This window comes from Nansenia antarctica (assembly GCF_963989245.1).
Source record: "Nansenia antarctica genome assembly, chromosome: 6".
NCBI lineage: Eukaryota > Metazoa > Chordata > Actinopteri > Argentiniformes > Microstomatidae > Nansenia > Nansenia antarctica.
The window spans coordinates 14,489,875-14,501,148 of NC_137676.1; the positions used below are offsets into that span (position 1 = coordinate 14,489,875).

General features: G+C 43.8%; 2 protein-coding genes across 2 annotated transcripts in view; one reads left to right on the forward strand and one right to left on the reverse strand.

Moving 5' to 3' along the window:
- LOC308160309 (NACHT, LRR and PYD domains-containing protein 3) lies at nt 1–5,106 on the forward strand (the record flags this gene model as incomplete). Its single annotated transcript, XM_080534227.1, has 9 exons — nt 1–28; nt 301–1,924; nt 2,396–2,557; nt 2,675–2,848; nt 3,056–3,229; nt 3,693–3,866; nt 4,102–4,275; nt 4,518–4,685; nt 5,037–5,106. 9 exons carry the CDS (start codon nt 1–3, stop codon nt 5,104–5,106), a joined length of 2,748 nt encoding a protein of 915 aa, XP_080390353.1.
- A 1,307-nt stretch (nt 5,107–6,413) lies between these two features.
- Nucleotides 6,414–11,274, reverse strand: part of LOC308160310 (ceramide synthase 5-like) — a gene marked incomplete at both ends in the record, with an annotated part of 5,265 nt that continues 404 nt past the window's right edge. The window contains 9 exons of the mRNA XM_080534228.1: nt 6,414–6,575; nt 6,719–6,875; nt 7,070–7,176; nt 7,427–7,555; nt 8,205–8,297; nt 8,410–8,460; nt 8,696–8,753; nt 9,048–9,178; nt 9,762–9,864. Coding sequence (XP_080390354.1) covers nt 6,414–6,575; nt 6,719–6,875; nt 7,070–7,176; nt 7,427–7,555; nt 8,205–8,297; nt 8,410–8,460; nt 8,696–8,753; nt 9,048–9,178; nt 9,762–9,864 — 991 coding nt within the window. The remainder of the gene's footprint in view (nt 6,576–6,718; nt 6,876–7,069; nt 7,177–7,426; nt 7,556–8,204; nt 8,298–8,409; nt 8,461–8,695; nt 8,754–9,047; nt 9,179–9,761; nt 9,865–11,274) is intronic.

The following is an 11,274-nucleotide window of genomic DNA, read 5'->3' on the forward strand; positions in this document are numbered from 1 at the left end:
ATGGCTACATCGATGGATTCTTTGCAAAGTAAGAATGCTCAATGCCGTAACCCTTTCGTTACAATGTTTCTTGGTGTACGCTTTGTTCCATGCAACTGCCCAAAATTGTTTAGCCTATGTAAACTGTCCCTTCGCCAGGACTGCTGGTTATGTTATGTGCATCATTCCCATGCTTAGATCTGTGCGAGTGACACGTGTGCCCACAATACGGTTAACGTTTTTCGTGATCACGTGGGTATCTCAACAATGGTCCATCTGTGTCTCTTCCCTATTTTTCACTTTATGTTTTTCTCTCAATAGCTATCCACACGATGCACAAAGAAGCCATGCTGGCCCATAGCCTAAGGTCAAAGGACACATCAACTCTGCTCGGAGGACAGTCACCAAGGGAGGTGGTCCATGACAACCAGTACATACCCCTCATGACTGTTAGTACTGAGGTTCAAGAAAAAGAGGTGCAAGAGAATTCGCAGTCCTTTGAGCATGTCATCTTAACTGCACTATCTGAAGACAGGGACAAGCCAAAACCTATAATAGTGGTTGGTCCAGCAGGTTGTGGCAAAACCGTTGCCTTGAAGAAGCTGATGACAGGTTGGGCAACAGACAGACACCTCCAGCACTTCTCCTTTGTCTTCCATTTCACATTCACGGATCTGAATACCCTCAGCGAGGCACTGTCCCTAGAAACATTGCTCCTGCAGCATCACAGTCACCTCTCCAAAGAGTCCCTGTCCCTAGTCCTGCAAAAACCAGAGTCACTTATGTTCATGTTTGACGGGCTGGATCAGTACCAGCACAGCCTGGACTCTCCCACAGCCTCCACCCTCTGCTCGGACCCTTGTCAGCCAGCCTCAGCCTCAGTGCTAGTGGCTAGCCTGGTCCATGGGACACTGCAAAAGGGGGCAGCCGTAATGCTAGCCACCAGGCCAACCACAAGTGTTGAGTCACTGGTTGGCCACCGTGTGGAGCTGTTGGGGTTTCTGAAGCCCCAGAGGAAGGCCTACTGTGACAAATTATTCAGTGAGCTTAGTGCAGGCAGCCAAGCGTTCCAGAACATAGAGAGGACATTGGGGTTCTATGAATTTTGCACCTCCCCTAAATTCTACTGGACAATGTGTTCTATTTACAAGTCTCTACTGGAAGCTGGAGAGAGGCTTCCAGAAACATTAACCCAGGTGTTTGTTAGCATTACTGTTCATCTGATTCAGGCGCTATCATTGGACAAGGCCCAAGCCAGAGATCTGGTGTGTGCCCTTGGTAGAATGGCCTCTCATTGCTGCCTTGCTGAACATGCTTCCTGCTCCAAAGAGGAAATGACCTCCTTCGGTCTTCATCTCTTCCTGACCTCTCTCACATCACTGAGCTCTTTCTTGTGTATAGATGGTGATCTGGAATCTGATGACTGTGTTATTTCCTTCCACACCCAGATGATGCAAGAGTTTATTTTGGCTGTGTCCTTCTACTTGGACCACCAGTCCAAAGTGGGCAGTGTGGATGAGATGTTAGAGAAGCACGATGGTCACGTGGAGTTTCTAGATCTGTACCTGTCAGGCCTCTCCGAGCCCACACAGAGGGAGCCTCTAGAATCCCAACTAGGAGACTTCAACACTGAACGGATCACCGGTTTCAATCACTGGTTTAAAAGCACCTCTCAGAAAGTATTGATGGGCTATCACAAAGAGAAACACCTACACTACTTCCATCTGCTCCATCAATGTCAAAATGAGAGGCTGGTTAAGGAGATCACCGCTTCTTCTCGCGGAATCAGCCTGGGGGGACTGAGTGTGCAGGACTGTGTGGTGCTTAACTACATCGTGTCATGCAAGGGGGAGATAGATCAGCTGAATCTGTACAACAGTAAAGATTTGACAGAGGAGAAAGCCAGCCTTCTGGTCCCAGCTATGCGCCTCTCTCATAAGATCATGTGAGTAATTGAGGAGAGAGAGAATCAATATGATCTACGATCCACTATGGAAATAAAGAAAGGTTGTGTGTTGAAAGTGTTGATATTATCTGTTTAATTTGTGTACTGTGCTGCGAAGTGTGACTCAGTCTGGTTCAGGTTACGACACTGTGAAACCACATACAAACACATATTTCCCTAAACAAATGATGTAGTTATACTTGTTATACATCACTACAAAGGTAGGCAAATTAACTGGACAGCAAGTTTTTCTCTAGAGTGTGGATGAAGACATATTATGTATTATTCACTTGTAGATTGTAGATTATAGATGAATTTCAATGAATCTCTTTCTAACTCTTAACTCTTATCTAAGTCTCTTAATATTTGAGTAATATTAGAGTAACCAGCATATTGTCATAAACCTCCATACTTATATCTGTCTCTCTTTCTCTCTCTCCCTACCTCTCTCTCTCTTTGCTGGCTCTGCAGGCTATCACAGAGCACCCTCAGTGTTGGGTCTCTCTCTCACCTGGCATCAGCTCTCAACATGGGAAGGACCATAGAACTGGATCTGTCCTATAACCCCCTGGGTGACGCAGGATTCAAAGTCCTCAGCTCTGGACTTAAGGACAGCAACTTACATACATTACAGTGAGTGGCGTACTTAATGAATGTTTTCATAAATGTAAAAAGAAAACGTTCCCTTTAGGCAAAAGCAACGTTTTTCTGTTTAATTCTAATTCAAGTCTGTTGATGTTGATGATATAGTGCCCCAGTGTGCGGGCTGACAGAGGCTTGTTGTGGGGACCTGGCAGCAGTCCTGACCTCAGTGACGTCCCAGCTCCGTGTTTTAGACCTGAGGGGGAATAACCTCCTGGACCAGGGCCTCAGACAGCTGAGCCAAGCCTTGGGGAGCCCTCACTGCAGACTAGAGGAGCTTCAGTACGTACAGTATTACTTATTTAGCCTTATCAGCACAGAGGATCAGTGAGGATACATTACTGGGGCCGCTCATTTCCCAGCCTCTCTGTCTCTCTGTCTCTGTCTTTCTCTCTCTGTCATTTTGGTGGAAGAGTACACCTTATTAACTTACACTTCAAAACACTTTGTTGTGGTTTAGTGTCCTTTACCTCCTTGTGTTTTCACCAGGCTACAGATGTGTGAGTTGACCGGAGAGTCGATGGAGGCTTTGTCAGCAGCCCTGTGCTCTGGCCAATCAGCATTGAGACTATTGAACCTGTCACAGGACACCATTGGAGACAGAGGGATTGACCAGCTGGCAAAGGCTCTCCTACACCCACAATGCCAACTGCAGGGGCTAATGTAATGTCCAGGAAGATAATTTAATTACATTTTTTATTAATATAGGATTATTATTGCCATAGCAGCGTATGCCATTCAGTTAAGCTTAAATACCTTAACTGTCATGTCTTTCCATTTGTTGGCAAGAAACATATTTAGCATTGTTGAATGCAGAAAAGGCCGTCCATACAAGGTTGCATGTACAGGACAATATTGATCTATGTGAAAGTATATTTTATTGTGCATGGATAACTGCACTGTAAATGTATACTTCCTGAATACAGCACCCATTGCTTACATAGGAAGAATTAGGAAGAATGATCACTTACTGTGGTCCAAACCAAGGGAAACAGTACTATCATGTCATGCTTCATCACCTAATCAAGCTGTTTTGTCTGTCAGGATATCTCTCCTATTCTCTCTCTCTCCTATCTCCCTCTGTTGTATCCATAGGCTTATTAATTACGGTTGTATCTCTGGACAGATTGAATGATAATGAGCTGACGGGTGTTTGCTGTGCTGGGCTGGCCGAGGCCTTGCAGTCAGAGAACTGCGGGCTGACAGAACTGAATCTGTCTTGCAATGAGTTGGGCCAGGAGGGGGCGCTGTTACTGTGTGAGGCCCTCAGCAAACCTGGATGCTCACTGGAGACATTGAGGTACTACACCAGCAATACAGCTTCCTTTGTACTGTACATCTGAGCACACACTGAAACATAACTGGAAAGCATGAAAGGGACCTCTGACGTAAAGTGTATAAAATGTGCATGAGCTGTAACTGCAGCTCTGCAGCTCTTTAACAGCCGCCGTTTTGGAGGCCTCGTCAATGAAGTTGTATTGCAATGTATGGTGAGTAAATAAAATATAAAGTAATTAGAACCAATCCTCTTGCAGTCTGGATCGCTGTGACTTGACTCCCGCAGTCATTAAGAAATTGAGCTCTGTGCTGAGAGGTGGGACCTCCAGACTGAGATCCCTTTCTTTGGGGCTGAATGACATCGGAGTCGACGGAGCCAAACATCTCTGGGAGGCCCTGGGAGACCAACACTGCCGACTGAAACACTTGGAGTAAGTTTGCTTCTCTTTTACCCAGTCAGAAATCCTACCTGGGCCCCTTTCATTTCCCACTTATCTTAGATCTGAAAGAGTGGGGTTTCAAGCAATGTGCTTATTGCTCCATATAGTTCCTCTGATTAAACTATTGCCGCCTAGCGAATATAATTGAGTGAATGGATAGTATTGGATCATTGCTTTGAGATTGGTCAGTGTAAACTCTTTTTCACGTATTTGCCTGTGTGTGTGTGCGTTAGTGTTGAGATGATCCAGCTGACTGATGAGTGTCTTGGGGATCTGTGTGCTGGCGTGAGAGCCAGTGGTTCCCTGAAGAGTCTGTACCTCAAGAACAATGAGCTGACTGACGCCTCAGTCCCAGCCCTGGTCAGACTCATGCAGGACAGCCACACCATGCAGGAGATGAAGTGAGTGATCCAGTAGCGGATGTTGTCTGGACCATACACTCCAGTGGAGGTAGAAATCGGAGGACAGGCTCACTGTAATGCATGGAATGGAATGAGGAATGGTAGTGTTTGATCCCATTCCTCATTCCATTCCATGCATTATGATTATCTGTCCTCCGATTTGTACCTCCACTGATACACTCTCGTTGATCGTTGTGTTACTTCATTCCATGTTCAGTGTGGTCATCAACGTTACAATGAGTCACACAACTTGTGACCTGCTGCTGCTGTTGTGACATTCACAATGTCACAATTTCTGTCGTTTCAAAAGTGAAAAAGCTCACATTTTCCTTTTGTATTCCTCTCTTTCAGTCTAGAGTACAATGACTTCAGTGAAGATGTCTTTGAGCTGATGGACCAGTGTGCGAAAATTAGATACTGATTACAGGTGACTTGTCACCTCACAAAGCACTTGACTACTTTGTTTGAGAAGGCTAAATATAATGTTAGCCAATGACAATATTTGCTTTCGCCTCCAACTTCCCCCCTCCCCCTGATTACTACAAGCATGACACACAGCCATGGACTGAGCTGTGAGCAGTCTAGTTCACAATTAAGTAATATCCGCCTTCGCATAGAACTTCCTTTTGGTGGAAGAGAGTACACATTATTAACTTACACTTCAAACAGAGTAGCAATACCGTCATTTCAGTTCTTGTATCAAAGTGACCATTGGATTGAATGAAATAAATGTTTTAATGAGAAGTCTTTGGTCTTTTCTTTTCCCACATGACAGGAAACAGCATATTCAGTAAGGCACATAAATCTCCCATAACCATTAAAAATATAACACATTTCTTTGATAAGCTCTCTCTCTTCCCAAATAAAACACAGGGTAGTTATCAAAATGACATTGTAGATACGAAACAAGCAGTATTTGACCTGTAAAACTGCTACTAATACATCTTCTCCATTTCCTTGATAAGAATAGGCAGCTGTGAACATGATACAAAGAAACACACAGTGATAAATAGCGGTCCTCAAGGCAGTAGGCGGTCCAGTGTCCATTCCTTTCACCCGCCGAATGACCGGCGCCAGTCCTCTTCTCTCTCTGGAAGTGGGAGAAGAAGTGAAATGTGTTTTCAGTGTCACAAAGATGGGGATGCATTTAAGTGGCGCTCAGGAGATGGAGATATCAGCTCCACACACATGTCCAGTTTATAGAGATATATAGATTAGATTAGATTCATATTTATTGTCATTGCAGAGTACCAGACAACGAAATGCAGTTTAGCATCTAACCAGAAGTGCAAATAGTGATATAAGAACATGATATAAAAACATGACAATGATAGGTACAGTATGGCAAATACAGTAGTTTAGAGGTATATACAGTTATGAGCTATGTACAGTTAAGGTAGCTTATGTACAGTATGTAATATACAGATGTATAAAAGAGACATGTGCAATAATATGGTATGTGCAATGGTAGTATTGTAAACAGCAGTAGTAGTAGTAGTAGTAGTGCAAAGGGTAAAGAGTGATTACATTGACCAGGGGTGTGCAACCAGCAGTAGTGCAAAGGCTAAAATAAAGGGGGGAGGGGATACTGAGTCATTGTACCCCAGGGTGAAGGGGGGGTGGGTACGGAGGGTCATTGTACCCCAGGGTGGGGGGAGGGTTACTGAGTCACATAGGTCCATATAGGGGGATACTGAGAGTCATATAGGTTCAGTTCATATTCACCTTTCAGTGCTCAGTGGTCTGTGTCCCTCCATTGGCGGAAAGGTGACCATTGGTTCCATTCCCCTCTTTTGATGATGTCATGAGATGATTGGGGTGTGTCTTGCTTCTGTCTGTCTCCTCTTCCTCTGAGCTGCTCTCAACGTCACTACGACCATCCTTTGCCACCTAAATAAAATAATCAGTGGTGGTTTTCAGTGTACTTACTAACATATCAATCAGTCAAACAAAAGTAAAAAAAAAAAAAAAGATTGCATCATAACTTTACCAATCAAAACCTCTTGGAACCCGACTACAACACACACACACACCTTCCCCTTGAATATTGCTTTGATGGCAATGCGAGCGATGAGGTAGAACCAGAAGACGTGAAGAGCCTGCAGGACCAGCAGCAGCCCGTTTAACAGCCACCAGGACTGGTACGGTCCAACAATCTCCCAGCTCTCAATCAGGACAGTATATATCACCCTACAACACACACACACACACACACACACACACACACACACGACACGTTAACAGGGCTCACAATACAATGTAAAATCCAGTTACAAGAGTTACAAATACTATTGTCAGAATGCAGAACAGGACAGAGTGGCTTAAGTAAGACACAGTCAGAGATGTAGTTACTTGTTACCCAGATCAACAGTACCCTCTCTTACCAAAAGGGATAGATGACAAGTCGAGTGATGAAGAATATAACGCTGAACAGCACAAACAGGCCATCACAGAGTCGTTGGTACTTGGCGTAGTTGGCCAATTTGGCAGCCTTGGGAGAGAAGGGAATAATTAGCGCATCATTTCATCATGGGTTTAGTTTTCCGGTGATCACTCCTGCTATAAACAGCCATGATAAACAGCCGTGGCTACCCGTTGAACAGGTAACGGTAATCAGCTGTAAAACAAAAACACAAGAGACCATAATATTTCACGCCCACGTGTTGTCAAAGTGCGTGACTATTTGTGTTGACACCTCAACCAGTAAATGTATCTTTCTAAGTGGGCCCTTTATCTTTTACCTCAAGAAAGATGTCGGATGCGTCGTGCACACACATGACCAGAGTGCCTGCTCTTAGCATGTTATTGGCATAGGAGAAGGTGATGAGGGCTATGGTGGCCAGGTGATGGACAAACATGATCAGGAAGTCCTGTGAGAGGAGAAAGGTAAACAATGATACGGATGCTGAGTAGAAAATAAAGAAAATAAATAATATTGCAGTTCTATATTTCTCTTTCACTTGAGTGTGTATTATAACAAGAAGCAGTTTTTTTTTTTTTACTTGACCATGCATACCAAACTATGGAAACTCTAACAACAATTATAAAAAATAATCTAAATAAAAACGATCCTCTACCCTCTGAAGAACTGCATGTTCTTTCAGAGCTTTTGATACATATTTTGGCCTAGAGCATTCTGCTTTGTGTTCATGACATCTACAGAAACTCACCATGTCTAACCAGTTTATCAGTGTACATAGCATCACAGGTCGACTCAAACAAAACAATAATTATCTTTCCAGTTTTGCATGAAACTGAAGTGGTTCCTATGAAGTCAAAACGCCTCTGAACAGGACAGACCAGCTCCCATTCCTGCCAGAACACTTCACACACTTTCCAGACAAGTCCAGTTGATAATCAGGTACATTTACATATAAATAATTTACCATCAAGCATGCCATTAGGATGCACATGAAAGTAGAGTGGTGGGAATAGTCTTTTTGTGAGGGGGAATACAATGTTAGTAGTTTCACTGTCTGCCCCACTCCCCAACCCCTAAAACCCAGTCACATGACTCACATTCCTTTTGACATCGGTGAACTGGGAGAGCATAAGGGACCAGTAGAAAGCCAGCTCAGCTACATAGTAGTTGTACTGGCCAGGACTCAGAGCCTAAGGCAGGGGAGAAAAGAAAATGTTGGCCTACCACATTGACATTGACTGGTGTGGAATCTGTTGACAACTGATAGTCATCACCAAGGTATTTAGTAAATAGATATTTCACCTGAAATGGGTAGTTGTGCCAACACTGTCGTGTGTCCCACATCCATGGAGACTAGAAGGAAACCATAAATATGATAAACATAGACTGTGAAGTTAAGTATAACAATAACCTTGAGATCCTTGTCAATTTGTCAACAGAGAAATATGTAATATCAATACATCTTTTGTCTCTTTGGTCACAGCTACTAGATATATATCATGTTATGTAAATAACACATTAAAAGGGTTTCCAAAATGCATTTGAAGTTATAGCGATCAAGTAGATTAAGTAGATCTATTTAACTCACCACCCACAGATAGCGAATCGCGTAGATGAATATACCAAGATAAAATGTTAACCTCCACCTAGATAAAAAAGGACAGACCATAAATGGTGCATCCATTTCAAAGATCAAAACATTGTTGTTTATTTTTTATGTCTGGAAACACACAGACATGGGGTAGTGGTGGCCTAGTGGATAGTCAGTTGGACTGGTGATCAGAAGGTCATGAGTTACATCCCACCTGGGAACACCACCACTAGTGTGCTGTTGAGTAAGGCACTTATCTCCAGGGAGACTGTCAGTGTAAGTCGCTTTGGATCAAAGCATCTGCTAAATGGTAAAAATGTAAAATGACATCATTTAGGTATGAACGTACATGCTCTCTGAGAACTTTTTCAGTGTACTGGGCTTGTCCTGGTTCCGCCTGAGCCGAAACCATCTCTGAATTTTCCGTACATCCCAGTCCAGCTGCTTAGAGAGTCCTTCTAGTCGCCGCGTGTCTGGACACTGAAGATGAGCATGATGGAGAAGTATGAGCGAGAGAGAGAGAGAGAGAGAGAGAGAGAGAGAGAGAGAGAGAGAGAGAGAGAGAGAGAGAGAGAGAGAGAGACATGGTCCTGTGGAGCATGGTGCTAACAACACTTAGGTTGTGGGTTTGATTCCCGCTGAGATCATATATACTGAAAAATGTATTCACTCACTGCAATGTAAGTTGCTTTGGATAAAAGCGTCAGCTAAACGTCACATATTATATTAGACATGGCCTGCGTGCCTATACAGTTGTGTTACTAAACAGTACAAAGAAAAGCTGTCTATAGCAGAAACACAATGGCACCTGTGCCACCTGGGTTAACTAAGTTTGGACTGTTTTGAACAAGTGTGTTTTTGCAACTTCCACTTTGTGCACTTTCCACTTTGTGCATTTGCAGACTTGATTAATTGCAATGAGTGTGATTATTATATACTGCAATTTGTTGTCTGGTACTTGTACTCTGCAATGACAATAAAGTTTAATCTAATCTAATCATATGATCATGTTTCGACTGTACAATGCTTTGTCTTATGCAGCGCAAACATATGTTTTGGTTACCGTGGTGGATGTAAACACCCTCTCCAGGACAGCATTGGGCTGGGCTCTTCGACTCACTCCTGCCTGAATCTGAAGTATGTGGGCACAGGGCTTGGCCACTAGCCTACAAAACACACACACAAGCAGAGGGGGAGACAGATGGGGGAGGGGATAGGGAGAGAGGGAGACAGAGAGAGAGAGAGAGAGAGAGAGAGAGAGAGAGAGAGAGAGAGAGAGAGAGAGAGAGAGAGAGAGAGAGAGAGAGAGAGAGAGAGATTAAACAACAATCTGTAATACTATTTGGGCACCGAACTCGGCCAGCTAGGGTTTACCGGAGCCTATTCAACTAACGAACACCACAGAGCTTTCACAGTTTGCCCACAATAATTGTGTGTGTGTGTGTGTGTGTGTGAGAGAGAGATAGGGGAGTCTAAGAGACAAAGACTGTTAGAGAGACATAACACTGAGGAATGTAGCACTTACTCTAAACAGAGGGTGCAGAATGGTCATGTGAGAGGATGTAGATGGAGAGACAGAGAGACTCTAACCAACAAACTGATGTCTGTCACAAGATCACCTCATTCAGTGTCCAATCCCTGTGGCAGACACTCACTACTTCCTATTCCCACAATACCAGGTACTATCTAACCAAATTCCCTGTTTAATCATGAGTCAACAACCTCAGGACAGGCCTGGATATGCATATTATTCAAATGGCCTATTTGGATGAGCACGTCCATGATGCTATGCAGGGATAAAGGGTGGCAGTGGATCTAACCAAGCAATCTAAAGCGACTTCCTGACCTGTCCCCGGCACCTGTCTCAAAATACATGACAGGACAGGAGGTGAACACAAATAGGTGATGTCATAACAGTGGATCGGCTATTTCCTTTCACTCGTCCCATTCACGTCACCGCAATTAAAGGAAATGAGACAGGGGGAGATGAGAGTGCTGTATGTGACTGTCTAGTTAGTGTCACCCCACCGGTCGTATTGATGTCACCCACAGCAGCGTGTGTCGCTCTTTGTTCCTCCACAAAGATAAGCTGCGGTCTGCATGGATGGTGGCACTTGTGTTAAAGTCATGCATTAAGATTGGAGTGGGTACACATGCCTCAAGGCCTGGTTACTAAGTGACCGGATGACATTTAATAGAACACAGGTCCACGAAGCCAGCAGAAGATTTATGGCTTCTTTCACGAGCCGGACAGCCAGGTATTGTTCAACAAACTCTAGGACCCGGCGGCCATATAAAGATAAACCTATGAATGATGGATGCACTTTGTATATTTATAATTCATGTTGTTGTCTCTCCACAACCATGGTGATCATTATACATGTCGAGGAGGTAGTCTGTTAAATTCATTACGGTAGTACTTCCTTCAGAAAACAATGCCTGTTTGTTTGTTGTGTCCCAACCAAGTGCAATTGAGAGCCTGATTCGCAGGGCATCGAAAGTAGCAAAGCAGGAATGTACGTTTGGAACACTTCACAACATACTTGTTCACTTGGCTTAACAGGTTTGAACATTTG